This window comes from Patagioenas fasciata, chromosome 2, assembly GCF_037038585.1.
Source record: "Patagioenas fasciata isolate bPatFas1 chromosome 2, bPatFas1.hap1, whole genome shotgun sequence".
Lineage (NCBI taxonomy): Eukaryota > Metazoa > Chordata > Aves > Columbiformes > Columbidae > Patagioenas > Patagioenas fasciata.
In genome coordinates this window covers 110131742-110157693 of record NC_092521.1, presented here as the reverse complement: position 1 = coordinate 110157693, position 25952 = coordinate 110131742, and the positions used below count along the sequence as shown (strand labels likewise).

The following is a 25952-nucleotide window of genomic DNA, read 5'->3' as shown; positions in this document are numbered from 1 at the left end:
GTGAGATCAAAACCCTGTACAATTTACTTCTCTTCAACAAAATGGTAGTACAGAGCCCAGAATAAGGAACGGAACTCCTGTTTCATATTGCTCATATTTAGCTGCTGGACTATTATCTATGATGTTAAATTATTCATAATTTCTCACAGGGAGGGCAGGCACTCAGAAGAAAAGCTGTGTTCAAGAAAAAGGGTTATCAAAGTATTCACACAGTCTTTCAAAAGAGTCAGCTAAGTGACAAAAATACACTGCTGTAATACATTTTCACGTGCAGGTAGCAATTCTTTTCCTCTACATCCCAGGGCTGGAATCCTACATGGGGAAAACCGAACTGTTCAGTATAATGTAAAAGACAGGCCTCATTAACTCTTGGACATCTTCTCATTTCTTGGTCATAAATCCTATTACCTTGTATTACAAACTGCCATAAAATTCACAGATAAAAGATAATTTATGCTCAGTGTACAGAAGCTAATGTTTCTGTACTCCCAAGAAGCACACCACCAGAAAATGAGAAAGTATGTATGTGAAACCCTAAGCCATTCATATTGAGCATGGCTAGCATGATAAACATGACTCTAAGGGTCTAATGCTCTTCAGCCAGGGTATATTTTAATGGTAATTGATATTACCAAAATTTCAAGCATAAAATGTATGGACTGTTGCATAAAATATCCTACTTATAAAGAATGATTACTCCTTATTAAGAATTCAGACTTTCCTCCCTCCTGCCAGGACAGAAAGAAATATGACAGCTATTCAGTACAGAGATACCTTTTTACTTTTTCTTTCCTCCTTTTTTTTTTTTTTTTTTTTTAATTCCAGTCATCGCATCAGAAAATGCTTCAGAGCAAGCATAACATCCTGGAATTCTTACACAGTCCCCCTATTTCTGACTCCCAACCTAATTAGCGTTGCATGGCACAGAAATCTAACAGCCCTTGGAGCTGGCAAAATCAAAAGCAGCTCAATATTTTATTTGCTTTTTCTCTGAAGCAATTTGAAGTCATTGGACTTTGAGTCTTATTTTTACTATATTGGTTATCTGCTCAAAGGAATATTTTGCTTTAGTGAAGACTGAGCAAAAGATGCATTAAATTTAGGCTGTTTGTCATTAGTTTTCCTTTCCCATTCAGATGAGAGAAAAATTTTCACAGTCAGCTTACAACTTCTGTAGTTACAGACTACATTCTCATTACTTGGGCCCTTCCATAGGTGCACCACCTTTCATGGCTTTATTTTCTTAATGTGTTTATTAATTTCACCTATATTGGAATTCATTTATTTAAATTTAGATGCCTACAGTGTATACCTAGATCTCAGCCTATCCTCTAATTTCTCCATAGTGTCAATGGAGACTGACATTTATGGGGTGTAATTCTTCCCAACTTTTTCCTTTTGTCCACCTCCCAGCATAGTTTACTCTACAGGTCAGAAATGAATATAAAATAGTTTGCCTCCTCATAGTTTTCTTCACTCTCCATGCCAAAACATTTTTCCCAATATATTTCAAAAACGTGCCATCTATCCACCTACTTCCCAAGAGATGGCCTCAGTACTCAAAATTCCAATTACCCTTACATTCAGTACATTCAGCTAATTTTACTGGTTGATGAAAAGAGGCTTTGTTTACCTGATCGTCCTCCTTTGGTAGTCTGCAGTGAATTTCAAATCGGGCATTGTCCTCCCTATCTTCCTCTATCATCCTGAAGATTTTGCTAAGTCTATAAGCCTGTTTCAGATAACACTGTGGACCGTTATGAGTGTGTTAAATATTGACATATTTCTTCTGCTATACCCCTCTATATCAACATTATAATAATGTGAAATAACTCTCTTCCAAAGCAACTGACTAATAGATTTTATGGTGTACTTAGATATCCACTCACATGATCCTCCTCTTAGTTTCTGCATTAGTAACTAAAAATTCAGCAGCTTGACTTGTTATTCGCCTTTGTAGCTTGCCTAGAGCTGTTTATGGGATTACCAGTTTCTCTGCTCTGTCCAAATATTTCAGCCTCTGCCTTGGTACACATGACTGAGAACCAATACTAGTCTCCCACTACAGCAAGCAGAGGGCTAATATTATTTGAAGCAAAAACATGGTTATACTTCTCTCATATATTTCATCCAAAGATCAGATTCCCTTTCCCCAAGAGACAAAGGTTTCACATCCAAATTTTATAGGGAAAGTATAATGCTCTTAACTTCATCATTTGCATTAGCATTTGAATCTCAAAACCTTGCTTCATTTGTTGCACAGTTTCCAGCATTGCATTTTAAAAAGCCAGTGGGTGTCCCACTGTGTTCAACTCCCTCCTACCTTGATTTTAAATTACAAAGGAGAGAGGGGAAAAAAGAGAAAATGCCATGACTTTGGTGTTTACAAGAGAAAAATACCATGCTGAATTCTCTACAAGAAAAGAGTACTTCCAGGTTTAGGATCCTCATTTCTTTCTGTGTATAAACTACTCACTTGATTTTTTTCTAAATTATGTGGGATTGTTGTTATTATCTGGACGTACCATGACAATTAAGGGAAGATACTGACAGTGACAAGTTTAAACCAACAATGAAAAACAATTTAGTGTCAAAGTTAGCATTAAGATTGTTTAAATGGCCTGCCCCCTATATCCGCCCTTTTTCTGAAGGCTAGAAACAGCCTGAAGTTACACAGGGCAGCTACTGGCAATGAAGCTGCAATGCAGCAGAATGGCAGAAAAAAGTAATATCCTATGGAACTCGCCCCCCCAACAAAAAAGTATTAAATGCTTCTCATATGGCACTATCACAAACAAAACATAAAGAAGTTGCCAGCAAGCCCAAACAATTAACAATCTGCCATTTAAATGTACAAATCACTTTTTTTTTTTCAAGTTGGAAAGGGCTTAATTATTCATTGAAGACTCTTCTGAAAGCAACCTTAGGCATGGCATTTTAAAGCAAATTATAGAAAAGATGAATGAAAAGTCTTTCCAGTCCAAGTAAGAGTTTTGTAAGCTAAATTGGGAATTCTTCATCTTACTTCAGCTCTTCAGTATGTTCTTAAAATATCCTAAAATTAATTTACAGTGGTCAGTGAAGTACTGCATCCCCAGGTCAGTCACAAGCGAGCTACTCCTCACTTTCAGACTTTAACCACAGTTATACTTTTAGCCCTCTCCCTCCCTCACTTTTCTGCCTCTATTAATTTAGCTGTGCAACTAATGATCAGTATTCCTCGTCATATTGGCAAATGAGCTCTTGTGCCTACTATCTTTCTTGCAGACACAATGCTTCAAAGTTGTTAATACAGCATCTGCCCCTGTGGATTTAAATCCATAATCTCATAGAACCTTATTAATACTTTTCTCAAATTACAATGAAGCATGTGTGGTGCAGGGTTTTGTCAAATTTATCTGTGAATGTTATTTATTTTCATGAAATAAGCTTTCCAACATAAAATGGGAAAGTTAGTTAAGCTTCTAGAAACCCTGACATGAAGAAAAGAGATTTCCAAACAAATAAATGAATCACTGTTAGAGAAGACTCTTTGATGCTTACATTTACCATTAATTTAATTTAGAAGCAGAAGCAAAGCAAGATCTTTTCTGTGAGTTGTTTTATGAATCAATAAATGGAATAACAGACCTGAAAAACCACAAAAATAGTACATCTTAAATAAATTCCCTCGTTGATCCTAGCTGGATTCCCATCATAATGAACTGCACCATCCAGACCACATAGGAGCTGTGTCTGACATGTTTGTCAGGAACTCCAATGTATCTTCTTCTTGCATCTTTCTTTTGTTTCTCTTACTGCAGACATCCTTATTTCTATTCAACATTCAAAAGGGCTGTGTGCTAAATCTAAAATTAGTGGAATCTAACTAAAAAGTCTTAAAACTTTTTTTTTTTTTTTTTTCATTTATAATGAAAACCTATGTTTACCCAAATTCAGTTTTCATAGCTTCTGGAGTTCTACATTCCTCAACTTTTAAACAAATATATCCTGAACAAATTAAACACAATCTTTTCCAAGGCGTGAATGCAGACCCCATTATTTGCTGTCCACACCCTTGCAATAGATTTTATATTTAGGCTTTGACCCTATAGAATACGATTAAGAAAATAAGCATTATATGGTGCAAGACCTACAGAGTCAGGGTGGGTAGAAGGTCAGATTTATTATGAAGTAACTTTTCACAACACTTACAGGTTGAAGCAGGTAAACCAGTGAGCACTCCTGGATAAGTATCACCGGAAAAGGAGTGATATTTGTTGCATGAAAAAGCGTTTCCACTGATGCCATTGTTTGATCAAAGCGTCCTCCAAGTCCGCCCAAAGCCACAATCATGTCAATCTAAAAGATAAAACAACAACAGTCAGTAAGAAGACTCTCAGGCTTGATCTTTAGACCCTGAAAATCAACAATGAAATCACTTTGGGGGAAAAGAAAAAAAAAGAAAAAAGAAAAATAACTACTGACTATATAAAAGCAAATGTCAAATACAGTTATTTACTGCCATTACCGATAAATACCATTATGTGATTTTTGTGGTTGAGTATTAAAGCTCAGTAAATTCATGGCCAACATGTGGTACTTCAAAAAAAGACATAACTGTTCTCTGTAAAATACAGGCCAGTCTTTGCAGGTACTTATCTGTCTGCCCTGAATATATAGAGCTTAAAATCTATCACTCCACATCTAAGCGTCTCAGCTAAGTGTGGCGTATCTGAGCTGTAGTATCTTTCATCTCCAGATGTTAACAACATTTCAATATTATCCTCACGTTTCACAGAGCAAATAAAGGAAATTTCAGGTTAGAGCCACTGTATGTCGTTCCTGCCACACAGCATTTTAATGTACAATCAATCCCGCTCACGGGCTGCCTCTACCCAAGATTAAAAGTACTATACAAGTAGGAGGTTCCACCTCAAGCAAATGGCACATCATCCTCCAGCTGTCAGGGACAGGGACAGGAACAGGAGGGCTCTTCTGTCCCAGTCCCGCAGAGACCACAGCATGACTGCTTGGAAGAGGCCATGGAATTTGACTGCTGCTGCTCAACACTCTCACACTCCATCAAACCTCTGAAACTTTATTTCCTATAAGCAGAAAGGGAGTATTTAGAAGCCTTGGTTAAGAGCTTTTGGGTCCTCAGATAAAAGGTCACTGAGTGCCAAGTATTATTATTATTACTTCCATAATGTGAATCAGTTATGTTCAGTAATTTTATTTTAAAAAGCTACCACTAAGTCATATCTAGAGCCCTAACACATTGCAGCTCTGAAGTCTTTAGAAGCTGCCTTGACAATGGCCATCTGGTGAAGTTTCCAACTTTATAGGGCTTAAGTCAACGGCTACTGTGATTACATGAAATTTTACTCAACCCAGGAGCCACATAATGGCGCTCTGTGTATCTGGAATGATGTATTAATAGCATCGGTTTCTATTTTTATTACCAGGGCTAGGGCTTTATGATTCTGCAGAATATTGGTTTGCATGAAAATTAAGTTCTTTTCCTTTTGGTGAAGAATTACACCACCTTTCTCATCACCACCAGAAAAATACTTGAGAAGCCAGAATGGATCAATAAAACACATTATATTACCAGAAAACAGTGAAACAAAAAAAATCCTCTTGTACTGTAGACAGCATGTATGTTCAGTGCAGATCAGAGATCACAGGTACCTAACGTACAGCCAACAGAATATGAATGGTAGGAAAACTTGAACAGGAAACAAAACAGCAAAAGGTATAAAGCATGTGTTCCCAGCTAAGCCATAATACATTTTTCCATTTTACTGATCCCAGTGTAGAAACAAACTGCTCATCTGATTGGTGATGGCTGTGATTTAAAAGGGTAGATCAATTCCCTGAAAATAAGACTACTAAAATGACTCACCACTGGCAGTTCCCTACCAGACAACTAAGAGTAAAAATGCCCCCCTGCCCTTACAGAGGCCATGGGGAAAATCTGCTGCATTAACCTGGAATCACAGTGCAGTTAAGGTGGCTTTGAAAAGGATCAGGATCCACATGAATGTTGTTTTTCATGTGAGTAATGGGACTGAAGCTTAAATAGTAGCCCAGCCCAGGCTTCAAAAACTACGACTGTCTAGTTTCTTGGTATAAAGTCTCACCATGGATGACCTGGTTCGTTTTGGGTTTGATGTTATCTACAGGTTAAAAGGTAAGAATGAAGGAAATGCAGAATTCCCTCTGACTCTTAATTAAAATGATGCAATAACGTTCTCAATGTGTCTTCTTCCCCTTGTAAAACTCTCACTATGTCAGAAAAATCCTGGTCTGTTATTCACACACATGTACTTAATGGCAAAGTACGAGACCTATCTGAAACAATGAAGTGCTTGCTGACTGCATCTTTTTGTGATAGAGATTGCCAGAGCACTGTAAGTTGAAGAAAATTGTAACAATTTCTGTATTTTAAAGGACGACAGAAGTGATCCAGTAGTCCTACTCCTTATTCAATAGAAACAATGCAGTGATCTTGTGCATTGGTGCTCAAAAATTAAGAAAATAAAATAATTCTAGCATGGAGTAGATTTGTTGAAAAGGCATTCATAAAGCAGAGGTTTGGGGTTGTGGCATGTTGGGAGAAGGCTAATAAGGATATATTAAAAGGGCATGTGGCTATTATTTAGGGTTTGCGTGAATTGTGAAAATGAAAAATACAAGTATGTGACAGGTATGCAAACAAACCCAGCTGCGGTATGAGGAGCAGGCAGATAAAAAAGCTAAAAATCTGCACTTCTGTGGTGGCTGACAGTCCTGCCTTTCTACTGAATAGTCTTGGCAGCAGTGACAGACATCAGACATTGTGAGACTTTTAAAGCCTTGATTTGAAGGTTTGTTTATTTAACAGAAACACAGAGAGGCCAAGTCCAACAAAACCTCAAGAGCCTTTTCATCCTAAAGCTATCATCTCTGTTAAAATAAAAACAAAACCAAAAAAAACACAACATAAAAATCACAAACAAACTAATCAGTTCCTTCCAGCAATCCCTGCTCCTCTTACTCTGCCAAGCACTTAAGAAAATGGATGTGCTATGAAAGCACATACAAGACTCTTGGTCATTCCAGAACCTAAGACAAAGTGAACATCAAAGCACAAGACATTTATATATTCCCACACTACAGACAGGAAAGGCCATTCATTTTCTGCTATGATTTCCTGTACAACTCAGGCTACAGAATTATAATGTTACTGCTAATCAGCCCAGCAGGTAGCATTTGACTAACACACTGTACTTCAATTGAAATGTCCATGCTTCACTTAAATGTCCTGTCACCAGCCCCCTTACACAATTTGTTTTCACACAGTGCAACTCATTTCCTGAAGAAAAAAAGGACAAAAAGTCCTAAATAACTACAAAGAAAAGCTTAGATCATTGCAGGCACAATGGAGAATGCACCATATTCTCTCAGCCTATGTATAACCTGACTCAAACATATTGCACAGTATCTTTAAAGCTAAGCAAGCTTTAAATGAGAGAGTTGAACATCTACGGGTGGGATTCAGTCATCTTTAAATGATACAATTATGCATTAGCATCTCTTGAAAGAGATTTAGGAGTCACTACTGAACAGTTAAAAGAAGAAGGGAAGCATAAGGAAAGACTGAGCTGGCAATTCAGGCATGTACTTCTTCCTTCTCCCCTCAGCTGTAATTGGAGGGTGCAGTAAGGGGGGCTGAGGCTGCCACCACATCAGAATGAAATTCCTCACGTTGCTGCTTCCACTCTCACAGAAACCACTGAAATGGACAACTTGCTGTAAACTGTTTGCAGGCTTGCTAATGCGATCTTTCTGTGAAAACCGGTCCAGCTGACATTCCTCTTTCTGGCACGGATGGGTTAAATACAAAGATGATTTTCGCTGTATGACTGAGGAACATCTATTTGAGGAGATGGGTGAAAGGACACAGGAAGCTGGGAACTGCCTGGGGTGGGTGAAAAGCGTGCAATATCTAGCTTTGTAATGTCAGCATCGCCATGACATCCAAGAGCAAAGTCCAAGGCTCAAGCTGACAGCAAAGGACTCTGCTCATTATCTCTGATAAGAAATCCTCTCCCTGATGTATGGGTAGGGCTCTGGAAAGACAATTCAGGACTTTCTTCCACATGATCTCAGTTTCAGGCAGACAACTTGCAAACAAACATGCCCAAGTCTCAGAGAGGTAGGCAGGCGAAAGGGAACATTTACTGGCAACAACCAGTAGCACTGAATGAACCATGAAAAAGACCTCCCCTGAAGGAAAAAGGGAAGGTAACAGTAATCAAGATGTCATAAAAGCCCTGGGGCCATGAATAATTCTCCTTCCCTCTGAGACCATGGAGACCATCTACTGCTAATATCTAAGACATTTCTAAGCCAATTACAGGTCAGATATTGCATCTGATTTGAACATAGCTTCCTTTTATCCCCTTCTCACTTCACTGATATCTTTTCACCTCTCACCGCCTTTCTTAATTTCCTGTCATTCAAAAGTCTATTCCTTTGATCTAAAATTTTGGAGGAATATGATACAGAGAATAAGATTCTTGTAGTAAAACATATAGTATGTTTAACTACATTATATGCTGATACACATATATATTGAAGTATATGCCGATACACATATATATTGAAGTATATGCTGAAAAGCAAACAAGTATAGTGTAAACACTACATTTATTATTGCTTTATCGCTTTGACATTTTATTAATATTGACCAGTTTACATAAATTTTGTCAACTCTGGATGCAGCTGGAAAATCCAAATATATTCTTTCTGGTCTCTGCATCAGCTTCAGCACTGAAGACTTTAAAACACACCAAGCACTTTCCTTGATAACAAATGAGCCAGAGCAGATTTCAGCTCATTCTCACAATAACTGTATTAGAGCTCTTGTGCTGGCCAGATCACAGTCATTTTTTTTTATATCATCCATAAAACTGCTATGTAAATTTAATAAAGTATTGAAATCTCCAACCCAATGCTGAACATGTAGCAAGATATTGTCAATTTTAGTCAATGATACTGGCTCTCTAGCTCAGTGTTTTACATAGAAGACATGGCTTTCATCTCCTACAGGACTGATATCCTCAGCCACACAGCTGCATCTGAACTTTGCTCAGGTAGAATCCTCTTTAGCCAGAATTTTTCTCATTGCTTGAGACATTTGACTCTTCATGGGAACAAGAGCTTTCAGCCAAAGGCTGCCATCCTGTCTGTATACCTGAGATGATAACCTTCAGTCAGCTTCATCGTCACCTCACTGATTTCACTAATCTTTATGTTCTATTTTCAGCTCCTTCATAAAGCATTTCTTGCTTGTGTTGATTTTCTGACATTTTTACCCAACTGCTTTCTCTTTTTGTAGCTCTTTTTATTTCAAATAAGAGGTTAAGTCTTTCTGCTAATGCCAATAAGCATGCAAACAGATCATTTGTCTGCTTAAATCAAGTAACATGTATGATGGTAAGATGGAAAAGGGAAAAATAATCTCAAAATCCAGTCACAGATTTGAGTAGCTGGAAACATTTTACTCTTGGTTCTCACTGTTGATTTGTGTTTATATCTCTGGTCAAATGCCTTGATTTAATTTCAGTGCTTTGGCTTTGCTCTCTCCTGCAGGTAAATGGAACGTTTGAGGGCGTATATAACATCATCTGGTATAAGTTTTGTGGAACATAAACTTCATAACCATTGACTTTATTCTTACTTACAGAAACCTAATCTGCAAAATCCAGGTGAACTGCTGGACCCCAAGCAACCTGAATTTGACTGCTTGCTCTTGTGCTGAATATTCCTGTATGACCTTGATCGAACAGTACTCCCTGTGCCCCAGGTAGAGTAGGGACAGCAATAACTCCCGCTCTGCTACTGCTGATCAACTGGAGAACAGCTCTGCAGTTTGTTCTGCGTGTGAGATCATGGTCATTGGACCTCCTTATTGCCTTGAATTTTCTGGGTGAAGGGCTTGCCTCTACCCCAGACGGTTACCATGCTGTTGTGAGTAGGAAAAAGTGCATTAAAACTCTTGGAGCGATCTGTTCACTGAGGCTTTGGAGGAAAATGTGTGCTGGTTTTGACCCTGACACATTAATTCTGTGCATGAACAAGGATTCCAGGACTATCAAACGTCTTCTGAAACACCATAAAATCTTTTTGTCTTTTAAAACAGTGTGAAAAGACATTCACAAGCATGAGGCTAACCTGTCCTCACAGCTGAACCACTGTAACCTACAGTGTGTACTGCAGTATCACTCCCATGGAAACGTAAAACCAATCACTGTAAACTATCATATAAGAAAGCAAGACCTGGATTTATATTAGCAGCAATCCAAGAGGCCCTCAAAAGATTATGCTAAAATGGTCTAGAAAAATCTCTTCAACAATCTCATATCCACTCTCATCTAGTGCCAAAATCTGTGTTTGGCACACGCTGTGTTTTTAATCTCTTCATAGTGCTTCCAGGAGTGAAAAAAAAAAAAAAGAAAAACTAACTAAAAACTCCCATCTATGAACAACTCAAGGGAGGAAAAAAAAAGTTATCCCATCTTCTTCAAGAGAATCTGTTCATTGTGAGTTTTATATTTCACATTTTACTTAACTCTGGCTGTCAGTCTTGAAGCAGCCTTCCTTCCCCTCCCTCCAACATGTTTCCGTGTTGTCACAAGATCAGCAGGACAACACGGTTACAATCCAACACGGTTACAATCCACTGCTTCCCTGCCAGCAGGATCCCCACCCCACTGTGCTGATGCCTGTCACCCCATGCTTTTCAACTAGAGCTGGCCTGCAGCCTGTGTTGAAGGTTAACCCAGTCCTGCAGGGACAGCGGGTGGGAAGGGCACTGCATAGGGAAGAGGCTCTTTGCTGCAAAGACTCTCCCTAAAAGCCTCTGTTATTCCGCCAAAGGGATACAGATCGCCATCCGGATTGGGGAGCCTTGCCTGGACTGCATCCTGGTCTTGTACAGGAAGATCCCCAGCTACTCAGCACGTGATGGATCAGAGACACTCTAAGTTCTGCCTGCTAGCCCACAAACAGGATATATATTGCAGAATCACAGAATGTTAGGGATTGGAAGGGACCTCAAAAGATCATCCAGTCCAATCCCCCCGCCAGAGCAGGAACACTTAGTTGAGGTTACACAGGAAGGTGTCCAGGCGGGTTTTGAATGCCTCCAGAGAAGGAGACTCCACAACCTCCCTGGGCAGCCTGTTCCAGTGCTCGGTCACCCTCACTGTGGGCAGTTTCTTCTCACATTTAAGTGGAACCTCCTGCGTTCCAGTTTGTACCCACTGGCACTTGTCTTATCTTTGGTTGTAACCAAGAAGAGCCTGGCTCCATCCTCCTGACACTCACCCTTTACATATTTATAAACAATGAGGTCACCCCTCAGTCTCCTCCAAGCTAGAGAGACCCAGTTCCCTCAGCCTTTCCTCATAACGGAGATGCTCCACTCCCTTAATCATCATACATATCAATGAGAGTATGTGCACCTTGGCACACCTCCATGAGCCCTGACAACTTCCCTTTGATTTTCTTTACAGTCCTTCGGTGGGTTAACCTTGGCTGGCAGCCAGGCACCCACCCCAGCTGCTTGCTCTCTCTCCCCCTCCTCAACACAACAGCAGAAGAAAATAAGATGAAAAAGCTCATGGGTTCAGACAAGGACAGGGAGATCATTAATTACCAATTACCATCACAGGTAAAACAGACTAGACTTGGGGAAAATTAATTTAATTTATTGCCAATTAAAAATCGAGTTAGAGAGAAAAAAAGAAAGACAAAACTAAACCCACCTTTCCACCTTCCTGTTTTTTTTTCCCCAGGCTCAACTTCACTCCTTTGTTCCTGACTCTGTCTCCCTTCTTCCCCAAGCGGTGGAGAAAAATGGGGGACTGTGGTCTGTGCACACTTGCTCCTCTCTGCCTCTTCTTCCTTCTCATGTTGTTAACCTGCTATAGCATGGAGTCCTGTCCATGGGGTACAGTCCTTCAGAAACAAGCTGCTCCAAGCATGGGTTCCCCACAGGTTGTAGCCCCTGCCAGGCAAAAGCTTCTTTTCCTTCCCCACCACATCTCTGTGTGGTTTTGTTTCAGATCCTGCAGAGATGCTGATCTGAGACCCTTGGAAAGCCTACAAAGGAGGCTAAACAAACCTGTGGTATTTCAAGGCAACAGGGCAGACTTTCTGTAGATGAGGGTTGCTATATGAAACACTCCATCAGCAGTTCACAGGTGCTGACACCTGGAGGAGCAGAGAAAGCCAACTTTAGCACTATGAGATGAAAGATCTTTTCCTGTGGCTTCCTAAACCAGAAGTGTCTTTTCTTTCACAGAATCATAGAATCATTTCGGTTAGAAGAGACCCTCAGGATCATTAAGTCCAACCATAACCTAACCTAACTCTAGCACTAAACCATGTCCCTAAGAACCTCATCAAAAAGCCTTTTAAACACCTCCAGGGATGGTGACTCCACCACTTTCCTGGACAGCCTGTTCCAATGCCTGACAACCCTTTCTGTGAAGAGTTTTTTCCTAATATCCAATCTAAACCTCCCCTGGCACAAGTTGAGGCCATTGCCTCTTGCTAATTGGGAGAAGAGACCAACACCCTTCATGCTTCTTTAAAACTTATTTTCTGCCTATTTTTATTTCCACTACATCGTGTTAAACTTGGGTATCAGATTTTAAGGAAAGAATCACAGATTTTTAAGGGAAAACATTCTGCACAAAATAGAGAAAGGGAAGTTTTAAAAAATCACCATTTCCATCAACGGGTGATGCTATTTTGTATTTACTTCACCTGAGTAGGAGTTAATGGCTCAGGTGCTTTCCCTGCACACCTTAGCATTTAGCAATGAAGTCTGTATAAAAGACACCACCAATAATGCAGTGCTGCAGGGCATCCTCACTTTCCTGCAGCAGTATCGCAGAGGAGATAATGGCAGAAGAGGCATTTGTGCCTAAATAGGATGAGGCATTAGCTCTGCTATTTAAAAAGTTTAAACTTGGGTTCACACAGGTCTGAAGATCTTCCCATAGGTCCCCACAGAACAGTAATATTTTCAGCTGGTCTGAACATCAATCTTCATGACGAACAAGAGGATAATAACCTGTCCTATTATACACAAGAGACAGATACAAGATCTGAAACTAAAGATGGAATCTTTTTCCCGAGTCTCTCAGGCCCTATTCTGTGAACGGTTCCTCTTTTGAGTGATTTCACTAAGTACTTGGGCAGTATAGAATTATTTTTTTTTCCATGGGAGTGCAGATTTGCACAAAGAAGTTTGGAATTTATACCCTTGTTTCTAAGATGATGGAGATATTCTCATATTAAGGGAAGTAGGTTAGTATCTTGGATGCCAATTTTCCTGTTCAGAGTAGATTCAGTATTTATAGCAGGTAAGCTAAACATAGCCTGAATAAGGTCGCCTTACACCCATTACAGAATCTATTTTATTTTACTACACTGTCCTCTAGATGATACAAATTTAGCCATGCACTTAAAAACAAATGAAGCATGATTTTTAAACTGGAGGCGCTTGTGAAGCTGTAAACATTTTATGCTCACATTTAATTTTCACAAAATATTGAGCTTTAATTGTTCAGTACTTAGTCGTTCAGTTGTTTAAAAAAAAGGGAAGCTTGATGGGTTCTTTAGGCAAGTTGAAGAGACCATTCCCTGAGTCCCCTCCTTAGCAGAGACAAAGTCAGAACAAAATGTAGCTGATTAATTAAAAAAAAAAAAACAAAACAACCAACAGTGTGAGCATCATAACTAGTAAAGTCTGGTTGCCAGTGTGGCTCTTCTATGCAGACCCTTCCGTCTCCACCTCTGTTGAGCCTTGTTTGCAGTGGGAATGCTGTAGGGGCTTTTCAAGTATAACCATTCTGCCTCATTTTTACAATATTTATGAAGAGTTAAATTACTGTAAGCCTCTCCACCACTTTTTGAAAATTTCTTGTATCAGCCAAGAGGTCCAGAGTTCAAGATGAGGGAAAGTCAAAGGACTGCAGAAGGCAGCGAGGCCTCAGGGCTACAGGCTAAACCACCTTTTGCTTTGCCACAGTCTTAAGACCTTCATTTCCCCTTCACCCCCAATACTCTTTTCTAGATAAGAAAAAGAAAAAAAGAGAAGGACCCACCACAGCTTCAAATGATTTGACCAATATTACAAATTCATTGTTTCTCTTGACTGTTCAAAGGCCATATAATGTTACAAACAGAGGGAAAATGTCATGGGGGAAAAACAAAACAAAACCGTTAAGGAAGTGTTCTTATATACACTTCTTAGGTTAAATAAGTTTCCTTGCACAGGACAAAAATGAAGCCACAGAAAAAGGTTAATTTGTTGATTCACCTACAGCTTGAAGGACAAGGTTACTGCAGTTTATGAAGTTATGAAACTGTTCTCTCTAAAGACACTGTTTCTACAATCACGGATGTAGAAAACTGCTAAAGGTTTTCATGAAACTATCCCACCAATAGTGAAAAACCTGTCACTTATTCTTGACAAGCATCTCAATTTCGTAGGAAGAAATAATATTTGAGATGTAAAAAATGCCCTGACTATTCTAATCTGCAGTTAAAGTTAGCTGCATCAGCATAATTTTCTTAATATGCTTATATATAAACTTACATCCCATTAACTAAACACAATTTCATAAAAAATACTCATAACTTACAGGAGGTTGCATAACATCACAGTATTCATGTGTCAAGGAGAAAAAAATAAACCAAGTTATTTATGAAAACCTCAGGCAGCAAACTCCTGTCAGTCCTTGAACTGCAGGGAAATTTCTGGTGTCAAAATCTATGGCTGTACAAAGTCACCTTCTACAACACCCACCTCCAAGACTCTGTCAATGCAAGTACGACATTCTTTTGAGATCAGTGGTATGACAGTGTAGCTCAACCACTTCCCCAGCACAGTTACATCAGCAATAGCTACCATCAGGGAAGATGTGCTCCTGTGAAGCTGAAGGGGCTGGAATGGGAAGGAAAACCACCTCGCCTATCAAAAAGAGTTATAAACAGGACAAAATCGGTGGTTACAAAGTGAACAGTAAATCACCTGTAGTAACCTCACATTTTCTGTTTCAGATATAGAATCATGGAATAGTTTGGGTTGGAGGGGACATTCAAGGTTCATCTAGTCTAACCCCTCTAACATGAGCAGCGACATCTTCAACTAGATCAGGTTGCTCAGAGCCCCGTCCAGCCTGGCCTTGAATGTCTCCAGGGATGAGGCATCTACCACCTCTCTGGGCAACTTGTTCTAAAGTTTCACCACCCTCACTGTAAAAAATTTCTTCCTCCCATCTAGTGTGCCTCCCCTCTTTTAGTTTAAAAAAACCATTATCGCTTGTCCTATCATAACACACCATGCTAAAAAGTCTGTCCCCATCTTTCTTACAGGTCCCTTTTAAGTACTGAAAGGCTGCAATAAGGTGTCCCCAGAGCCTTCTCTTCTCCAGACTGAACAACCCCAACTCTCTCAGCCTGTCTTCACAGCAGAGCTGTTCCAGCCCTCTGATCATTTTTGTGGCCTCCTCTGGCCCCTCTCCAACAGGTCCATGTCTTTCCTGTACTGAGGGCTCCAGAGCTGGATGCAGAACTCCAGGTGGGATCTCACCAGAGTGGAGCAAAGGGGCAGAATCACCTCCCTTGACCTGCTCCTTTTTATGCAGCCCAGGATACAGTTTGCCTTCTGGGCTGCAAGCTCACATTTCTGGCTCATGTCCAATCTTTCATCCATCAGTACACCCAAGTCCTTCTTGGCCAGGCTGCTCTCGATCCCTGCATCCCCCAGCCTGTATTGATACACGGGGTTGAACTGACCCATGTGCAGGACCTTGCCTTTGACTAAATTCAGAGAACAGTACTCGGCTTCCTCATTAGCTTCTACAGTCTTGTTAATAAGCATATCCTTGATCTCTCCCATCCCCTGAACTTCCTAAATAAACAGCATCTTTTCCCCCTTGTTCCTCTCCTCAAATTTGACATCAGGTTTATCTTTTTTAAACAAACAAATGAAAATCAATGTGTTCTCCAGAAATCTCACTCTCCTTTTGCCTTTTTTCTTTAAATTACCTTCATAGATCAAATACAAGCCCCAGTAGAGTTTACAAGGAATATACACGAAAATTTCTCATTATGTGATGTACTGTGTTCTTGCAGACACCCACCTTGCATGAAATTATTCTAACACAAAGATACAGCTGTGGGCATCAAGACACACTAAATAGTGAAACAGGTAGTCAGCCTGCTTCCTTCGCATGAAATTAGGGTGTTTCTCTTTGAGAACTGGCAAGTTCTAGTATCCTCTAGAACAAGAAATGTAGTTTGCCATAATTTACAAAGGGACGCCTTGAAACAATTCAACAGTAGGAAAGATGGGCTACATACTGCAATCCACATTTGGACCTTAGAGTCAAAACAGCACCCAAGGAGATGTCTGTACACCCTATAGGAGGGATTTACTCTTACTGAAACACACTACGAAATTCTATGTTTTAGAAGTGGGAATTAACAGGAAACACTGTAGATACATTTGTTTCTTCCTGACAGGAAGGTTTATTAAGAGGATTACTATTAATAACTCATTAAAATCTTTTGATACAGCACTTGACAGTATAGAAACCTTTTCATTACACGTTTCTAACCTCCCCTAAAATATATGTCATTTGCATTTTCTATTCTCCTCCTGTGAGGCATAAAGAAGAAAAACTCCACAATGCCACCAAAACAAAACAGGTTCATTCTTAGCCCTGTCTCCCATATGGAATTTGGAGACAGAGCTGCAAACTTCAAAGACCTTGTAAAAGCTTTACACTCCAGCTCCATGACACTTTCCAGACTATCTATTCTTATACTTATGGTATTCAGCTACTTCCCTGTTCCCAAATCATGGTAATGGCCTGTCCTCATTCCTACACTTTCGCTTAAAAGCCACTCCGCTTACTGTTCTGGGCCCCCAAAAGTTTTCAGAAATGAAAACAAGTAGTGATCTGGCATGAAATTACAAACTACTAACATGAGCAGCAGAATTATGATTCGGTGAGGAGCTAAAGCTGATATATTTATTGTTACAAAAATGTCACATCATCAGGAATAACCTCAACTGATAGAATAAAACAAAGCTAAGCCAAACAAAGACTGGCACTTGCAATAATGATACCCTTTCTACATGGCACTGCTCTTTATGTAAAAAAATATTCTCTTTTAAAGCATTTTCTGATTTTCACTTTAGAGTATTTTCTGTTTTCCTTCAGGGTCTTTTTTTTGTGTAAAGACAAACTAGAGAGTGCTTAGTAAGCTGTTTGAACACTGCATAGCTCAAGGTGGTACACGAACATCACTTCATCGTCTTCTCTTCAGCACTTTGTAAACACAGGACTTCACTAACATTAGCTTTAGCTTAGCTGCCCTCAACAGAAAATAAAGTGGATTGATTTGACACTTTCTTTAAAGGACAAAGAGAAGAATGCTTGCATTCACTTAAAAAGTGCAACATCCTTGACTGCTGACAGATTGAACCTTTAAAGTGTAATTTAAAAATGGAAATGTTAGTATAGTATCCCTTTACTGCAAAGGGTTTTTAGGAAGAGTTGGTTTAGATATTTTCACTTTTTCATATTGACACTGATGCTTTTATCAATTTAAACACACTAACATTAAACCACTAAAAGGCATGTAGGTTTCAATAAAATTCATTTTTTATATCTTCAGCCCATATAACCAAATGAGCTGCTTTAACTTTGTTTAAGCAGAAGAGATAATAAAGTTAAATGAAAAGTCCCAGAGCTTAGTTTTAAGACTAAATGGTATTTTAGATGATACAGTTAAAGAAAGCAGAGTTTGTAACTGAGATAAAGATAATGGCTTAAATCTATCTTTACACTATGAGGATTCTCCTTGGGGCTGCATGACTGATAAACACACTACCATTTCTCAGTGGTGTGAGCTGCTATGAGCTGCATCAGTCAGACGAGGGACACTCTTATGGAAAGAGCACTTGATGAAAACTGGGAATTGGAGGATCATCCTCAACTGTACTGCTAGCATGCTGGGAGAATGTGGACAAGTTGCTTCTGTACTTCTGGTTTCTAATCTGCAAACTGAAGATAATAATGTTCACTTTTAACGCAAGATCTATTGATCTCTAAATAAGAGATACTGTAGGAATGCCTAGCATTTTGCCAGTTCAGTTGGTTTCTTGAAATAGCTTGTGTTACACGAGAGAAAATTAAGAACACAAAGTAGTACCAGACAGAAATTACTGTAAATAAGTTTACTTGAAGGTCCTGTAATGAAGAAAGGAAAGTACTCAGAATGTATAAAAGAGTGATTAAAGCAGAATGTGCACACCAAAGTGTTCAGTAGACCATAAACAACATAAAAAAACACATGGCAGAAATAAAGACAGAGTTAGTAAGACATTAAGAAAGCATCACATAGGGCCAGGAAGGTATACGGCCAGAAAATCTGCGTGTTTACATACATACATACAGGTGCATGCATGTACATGCACTCAGTCATGCAGAAAGAGAAGAAGAAATATCTGACAGCCTTTGGGTTGGAAAGAAACTTCAGGAGTCAGATTCTGTTGGTGGTACTTAGTTGGTTCACCTATCCAATACAATACAATTCACAAATGAATTAGGTCTGTTGAAAGCAAAAATTAAGACTGATTCTAGCTTCCACATATAAAGTTATAACTGCTTATCCTAACAATCACTGCAGTATGTAGTTATAAATACATAATAATTACGTGACTTAGATATCACAAAATGACCCCAAAGCTGCTTTCTGCATGACTTGGCTATGCAACCAAAATATGCAATGTAAACCAGAAATTAATGACTCTGAGGATTCAGAAACTATTCTACAAGTTGTTATTTGAGACACAAGGAAAAAGTGGTTACGGATTTGGCTATTATTCTAGAAGAAATAATTACTGCTGTTTATATTGAACAAAGAGTTCAAGAACTAACACGGAGTTTTTTCTCCCAGATTTGTGTCTCTGTTGACCATCAACTCCAATTGCATCTTCACTTGTGATAAAGGCATTCTTAAGGCCTCTTCTCAAACTGAATTCTCCAGCAATCAATAAAACCTGAACTAGCTTTGCAGCTTCCTCTCCAGTGGGGGCACTGAGTGTCTGTCTCACCTTCACTCCCACTCAGGTGACCTCTAAGAAAGTTGTTCGACATTATTATCTTCCAGTGTTCCTCTTATTCCACTGTTTAAAAGTTATTTGTTCAAAAACTATGTGGGTGAGCAGGAAGAAAGAGAAGGAGGAGGACAGAGGTGCAGAGCTATGGAAAATAAATTATACAAATGTAATTCCTTTGGAACAAAATATTGCCCCCATATGGTCATGAGAGCTCAAAAACCTCCTTGACATAGAACTTCCATAAAGGTGTCTCACAGATGAGAGTAGAAATTCTACCTGTTCAGTATAGCAGATAAATGATAACTTTTTCTCTAACCAACAGAGGAACATCAGTTTCAAATACCTCAGCTCCTCACAGTTGAATTCATCCAGACAAACTATGTCCCAGGATTGTGGATATAGTATATACATTGAACATAATTAATTTCCTAGCTTAGCGTATTGCTATGCGCAGAAAGAGTAGCAAACACAGCATGACTTTTTTTTTTTTTTTTAAGATACTTTCACTGTTTAGTAACTTAATAAATCATGAGGAAACAGATCTGTAGTGTCTCTTTGTCATATTCCTCTTTGACAAGCATTCTGGATAAGCCAGACAGAGTGACTAAAAGTCAAAGGTGGAGACAGACAAGTTTCTCCTGGAACCAGGAAGACGTACTCCACCTCATTAATACTCTCAGATAAAAGGAAAGCTTTTATGATTTTTTTTCCAGAAGGGGAAAAAAACACCACATTGTGACAGGCAAGTTTGTACTTGAGGCCAAAAAATGCACACACAGATGAAGAACCCCTTCTGTATCCACTTCTAGTTTTCAGATCCTGGACCCTTCTTTCTTCTTAGCTGTATTCCCAGGTGACCACAGAATTCAGTAGTAGCTTTCTTCTCTGAAGAAATTTGCACTCTCCTCCAAGATTTTAGATCTATGGCTTGAAACACCTGTTTACTTACCACTTGGCATTTTTAACGCCAGAATGTTACCCACAAAGACACCTAAATTAAGTGCAAATTTAGGTATTTAAAGAAGCTCAAGTTTCAGAGGAGCCAAGTGGTTGCACCCATAAACTGAGGCCAGTATTTGTTGCAAGTGCTCAGAATCTCTATGGTATTGGGGGACCAGTCATCAAGCTAAGCACTACATTATCAGGACATCCAAAAGAATCACCAAGCCTCTTACTAATGAATTATGCCTAATACTTCTCAACAAAGGGCAAATTGGAACCCAAACTAGTAATTTATACAGTTACATACATATTATACATACGTATGTATACATACGTATACAGTTATACATATATTATTTGCCTAAGTTGAATCAATGACTTCTTGAAACTCATTATGTCAGAAAATGCAGAAGACCAAAAATAGAAATGTATGCTTTAGCTAGTGTGCATGGTTCAGCTGATACCACGTTACTAGGTTTTATGGAACAGACACTGGAAGCAAGAAGCAGTTAGCATTTAATGAACATGGTACTTAGTTTCAGAAGACAAATCTGTGTTACTTCTTGCACCTCTGAAAAACTCAGATTGTATTTAAAGCACATCTTACATGTAAGAGCAAAAAAATATAACTGAACTGAAATCTTAGGTTTGCTACATAGGCATGAACTCTACACAATTACTGCAATTACAGTCTGGCTTGTACTTTGCAATATATTATCATGGATTACAATGTAGTATCCTCTAGCCAACTTAACAGGGCTTTACCTAGCAGAGTGATCAAAGAGTTAGAAGTTTTACAAATACTTATTATTGAAACACATCTGTGGCTGTCACATTCCCATTGCTTTTATTTTGAACACACACTGATTATTCATTATAAAATCTCTCGTGATAGCTTAAAAAAAACTCCCTCTGTAGCAATAGCTGGGATATGATAATGAACCAAATTCAGGAAACACTCAAGTTCTCCTTCATTCTAAGGATAATTCTGTTAATAGGGAAGCACCTTACTTGTCAAAGTAAAAAAAAAAACAATCCTAGGCATAGGTGGCTTGTCTGTTCTGACAGCACTCATTATCATTCATGTCCCAGATAGCAAGACCACCCTTCTGTGCTCTTGTGATGATAAATTATAGGGAGAAAAAAAATAAACTATCATAGTTTCCTGGCTCACAGCCAGATAGGTAAGTGTATGGAGAAACACTCCCATCTCTGTCTATACTGATGAGTAAAAAACCTGATGAACAGTGTGTATTGAGGGCAGCAAGAGGAAATGCAATTGCAGATGGGCATTGTGCAACAGCACTCTCAAATGTCCCATGGACATGTATTTCCTTTAGAAAATCAAGACATTTCAAAATAGCTCAAGCAAAAACTGGTTAATTATTCAGCAGCCTGAAGTGAGGAGAGAAGAAAGAGGAAATGGTATTGGCATGTGCATGTCTTGCTGCTTTCTTGGACTACAGTGACCTCGGGAAGTCAGGCAACTCCCCTATCCTGCTACAACAAAAATGGCAAAAGAGGAGGTTTACACACCTCCTTCCATCTTGTGATGTTATTTTTATTTTCTTACATGACTCTTGCCCTCACTGTTGGCAAGCGTATGCAGCAGCCGTTTCCTTTCAGTTGCTTTCACTCGTAGGTACAGAGCAGAAGAGAGAGCTCAGCCCTTAGGAACGATTGCTCCACGCGGAGGAAAGGGCAGCAATCCCAAGAGCACATCTGCCATTGACTCATCATGTTGCAGTTTCCCGAGGAATTTTAACTTCACGTCTCAGAGAGATGAAACAAGTGGGCCTCTGAAATCAAACCGTGGAAGGGAGGGGGATCGTTGCCTCCTTTGCCTTTCCAAAGAAATGAGCAGCTGACAACTCCATATGGCTTCTTTTAAGTTTAGTGCACTGCTTGCTCTGCAAAGGCTCCCTCTGATTCCAGGGGAACCTTTTACAGAAGGAGATATTGTTTACCATATGTAAGGTTGGCAGGATAAGCTTCCCCCTCCCATCTCACCTTTGGGAGGGGAGAGGAAAGAGATAAACATCAAGGCTCATTGTGCCAAGACTTGAAAATATATTTACATGCTGAAGTGGGACGCTGGCTTTGAACACCAGCCACATCAGCTCTTCTGCACTTTGGGTAGTTCATTAAGAGAGATCAATACAAGCTGCCTTTTAAGAAAGCCAACGTTTGTTTGTTGACACACTGTGTAATTCCTTTTAGCAGAAGCATCAATGCTTACAAGGTATGCAGTAAAGTATGGCAAAACCACAGAACGGCAAGGCTACAGAAAATATTGTTTCATTTCAGTGCAAACTTGAAACATAAATCTAAATACATTGAGAGGAAGAGTAATTAGTAAGAACTAAAGACAGAAGATGTGTCGCCTTTACCTGGAGGCCCTTCTTCTCTATCTTTTTCTGGAGTATCTGAAGGCACTTTGTGAAATCTGTGAAGTCCTGATCCATGGTGTCAATTAACTCGCATCCCTAAGGAAGATACAGCAAAAGGGGAAGAAAAAAATAACGCCAGTCAACTTTCAATTTGAAGAACTAATGATATCTTTGGTAAAATTAACCGCAGTCAACAAGTCTCTGTGTGCAGATGCAGAATTAAGTAAAAAGACCATTACCCTCACAGAGCTCAAAGACCATAGGTCCCAGCTGAACCAATTATTATGAAACAGCAGTTTAATAGGCACAGTAGACATTCCAAACCCATCAAGTACATTTGTGAGTTCGGATAAGCATGTTCTGCAATGCTCTGCTGGATGGACAAGTCCTGGAGTGGTGAGCCCTGGATGACCAGTAAGTTCCAGGATCAGGTTTCAGGAAAATGACTGTACCCTGGTGCTATGGCTACTACATTTCTGCTACATATATTCAAATATGTTTATATGTAAGCATACAAAAGCGCTCAAGCTTCCCGGAACCAGCGCAGTTGTACTAGTTATTTTGCAGTGATGCAACAACAATTTTCTTGCAGTGGGGTAATATGGATGAGAGCATGTTGAAGGGGAGAAAAGCAGGAGTTCACATTTCTTAATTGGGAGCTAAACTAATTCCTAAGCCTCTGATAAAAAGCTGGGTAAGGAAAAGTGGAGTATATCTACCACATAAAGTCACTATTCAAAGATGTTTCAAGGACACAAAATACCCAATACAGCATCATAAATTACAATAAGAACCGTACATGCTGGATTTAGAGGTTCCCTCTCCTACCACTTCAAGGTCCTCTTAAAAGCCTCCTAGCTTTGTCTTTATCTGATAGATTTTATGTTTCTGCTATACACAATAACAACTGATAAGAGAAAAGCATTCAGACTACAGAATATTTGTATGTGTGCCTATGTGTATAAAGTACCTTATTTTCTTAAATCAGAAAAAAACCCCTCTACCTTAGTTGTACAAATAAAGGTATAGAAGACAAAATTTCCCAGATCAGTGCATGGATAGAGTTTAGCAGACTGCATGCAACAAAATAGTAAGCCTCCAATAGGAAGACATACACTGTCACTGAAAAGCTTCCCTGCACTGCCAGAGTGCATATAAAACCAAACCAAACGATCATGCAGTAGCGGATTTGGATGAAGTGGAAGAGATAAGGAAGGAGATCACGCCATTATCGTTATTATACCCCTTCTCCGTCCTCTAAAACTTCTGAAAGGAAACCTGGGCAAAAGCAGTAGCCTTTCTGAAACCTTGATATTTCTCTAAATACCTTTTCAAGTAGTAATAACAGGCACACTGAGGTAAAGCATCACATAGCTGCAATAGCACATGTAATCGGAGATATCTCTTGCAGAAGCGATGCTGCTGCTGCCACCACAAAGAGGCTGGGGAAAATGCAGCTGGAGCCTGGGCTCACTGCTAAGCATGAAACAATTTGAAGATGTGCCACTTCTCCACTCTTCACCAGGAAACTCTGAAACATAAAACTAGCAGGGGGACAAGGGACACAAGACATCTGGAATCTGTAATGAACATGTGAGTTGTGCAATGCCAGCCAGAGACACCGAGGGAGCCCAAGAAAGGCACAGGGATGTTCAGGCGACCCTGAAAGCTCACAGTTGGACCTGAAAATGACTGAAGGGAACTTGCTAATCAAAGCCCCACTAAATTAAAAGATGTCTCACTCACCAAGAAGGTGGTGCTTTCAGACAGTCTAATTATCAGAATTGATACTGGCAAGACAGACCAAGCTGTGAGAAACTGTGAACAGACAGAACCTTCCCAGTCTTTCACAATCAGCCTTTGAACAGCACGAGAACGTGACAGACGAAGACTAAATCAATGGCAGGGACAGCTAAGCATGGGAGAAGAGACAGAACATGATTTACCAGCTCTTAAATTAGCAGTATGGAAGGAAAGTCTTTAATCTTTTGCCAGGGCCATTCCTTGACTTCACAGCATTGGCAGAAGTAAGCTGTTTATATGTACTGATTTATGAATAAAAAATTTAACCACCCCTCTCCTCCAGCACTTTGAAATTCTCCTTCGTGCATTCACTAACAAGCTTGATCTCCTCCTTGGACAGTCATGTTTTGGCAGCTGCAGGTAGGCTGCAGTTCTGCTTTCCACTCAGAGAAGACCAAATTGTCTGGAGGGTTTTTTTAACTGATCATCTACTACAGCTTAAATTATTTTATTATTGATTATTTTATGGTTTCTACTATTAAAAACATTTCACTTGAGGTTAGTTCTTGCCTAGCTTCTCAGGATGTTCTTGGATAAAAAAAATGTTTCAGAGCAACTTCAAGGTACTGCCAAGGCAATAAAATGTCTGCATGGTGGCTGGAGAGCACCAAAGTTTATTTATCCCAGCTCCAGAATAAAGCTATGATGCATCACACACAGACATCCTGTGTTCAGTCCTGCTCCTGTCTTTTACACATATTCACAATAAAAGGTCTCAACAACACATCACAGAAATGCAATCTAAATAAATGTGTAACCAGGATGTCAAATACACAATTCATTAAAGGCAGGTTACTGTACCTGTGATACTGATACCAAGAGGGTACTGTGGCAGCAGTAACTAAAAATGAAACCTGGCTTAACAGTGGTATCTGAACCTGGTTACTCATTGTCTGCACCTTTGAAACATTATACACGTTTTGTTCTAGATCTTACTGAAAAATGTTGACAGAGGGACACCATAAAAGCCACCACTTCCTTCAAATTAAACCATGATTTCTCATTTTCCTTCTACATTAAACAGAAAAACATTTCTAGAATAGGTAGAGATTTTAGATCTGCGCCTTTTGCCACAACAGCAAAGAGACTGGTGTGGTCAGACCATACTGGGGAAGAGGACAGGCAGCAGCACTCGCATCTTCCTCAATCTTCTTTACATACTCACTGGAATTAAGGTCTGTGCAGTACACATTTACTGATGGTAAGAGAGTTTTAGATAAATCTGTTGCTCCTGACGCATTGAATCCAATATTTTATACCACAGAATTGGATGACAATTCAAATGCAGTTCTTGTCAACCTTCACCAAATTATTCCCGAATGACAAAAATCTTCAAGACAGAGCTTTCCAGTGCAGCCAGAGTTTAATGAAAGGACAGTATAACAATTGCAAGATAGGCAATAATGCCTGTAGTTTTATAGATGTCTGCTCAACTTAATAACGTTAACCTTTGGTAAGAAAGTTAAAAAGCCAAACAAATTTAACATTAGGAAAGGTTAGAAAAATCAATACCACACAGCAGGAAAGAAAACAATAGATTGCATCTGATGACAATATAACTTTGCTGAATGATAGGATGAGGCACACAGAATTAGGCTTTGGCTGTTCTGTCTTATTATAGCAGTTATAAGGAG

General features: G+C 39.4%; 1 protein-coding gene across 3 annotated transcripts in view; it reads right to left on the bottom strand.

Annotated features, from left to right (window-relative positions):
• The window catches only part of TPK1 (thiamin pyrophosphokinase 1), a 304572-nt gene that overhangs the window by 101068 nt on the left and 177552 nt on the right, over window positions 1–25952 (bottom strand). For 2 of the 3 annotated variants that reach the window (XM_065832445.2, XM_071804699.1), the window contains 2 exons: window positions 22516–22611; window positions 4195–4341 (listed from right to left, as the gene is read on the bottom strand). In XM_065832445.2, coding sequence (XP_065688517.1) covers window positions 4195–4341; window positions 22516–22611 — 243 coding nt within the window. The remainder of the gene's footprint in view (window positions 1–4194; window positions 4342–22515; window positions 22612–25952) is intronic. The other variant, XM_065832446.2, reaches the window with a different exon arrangement.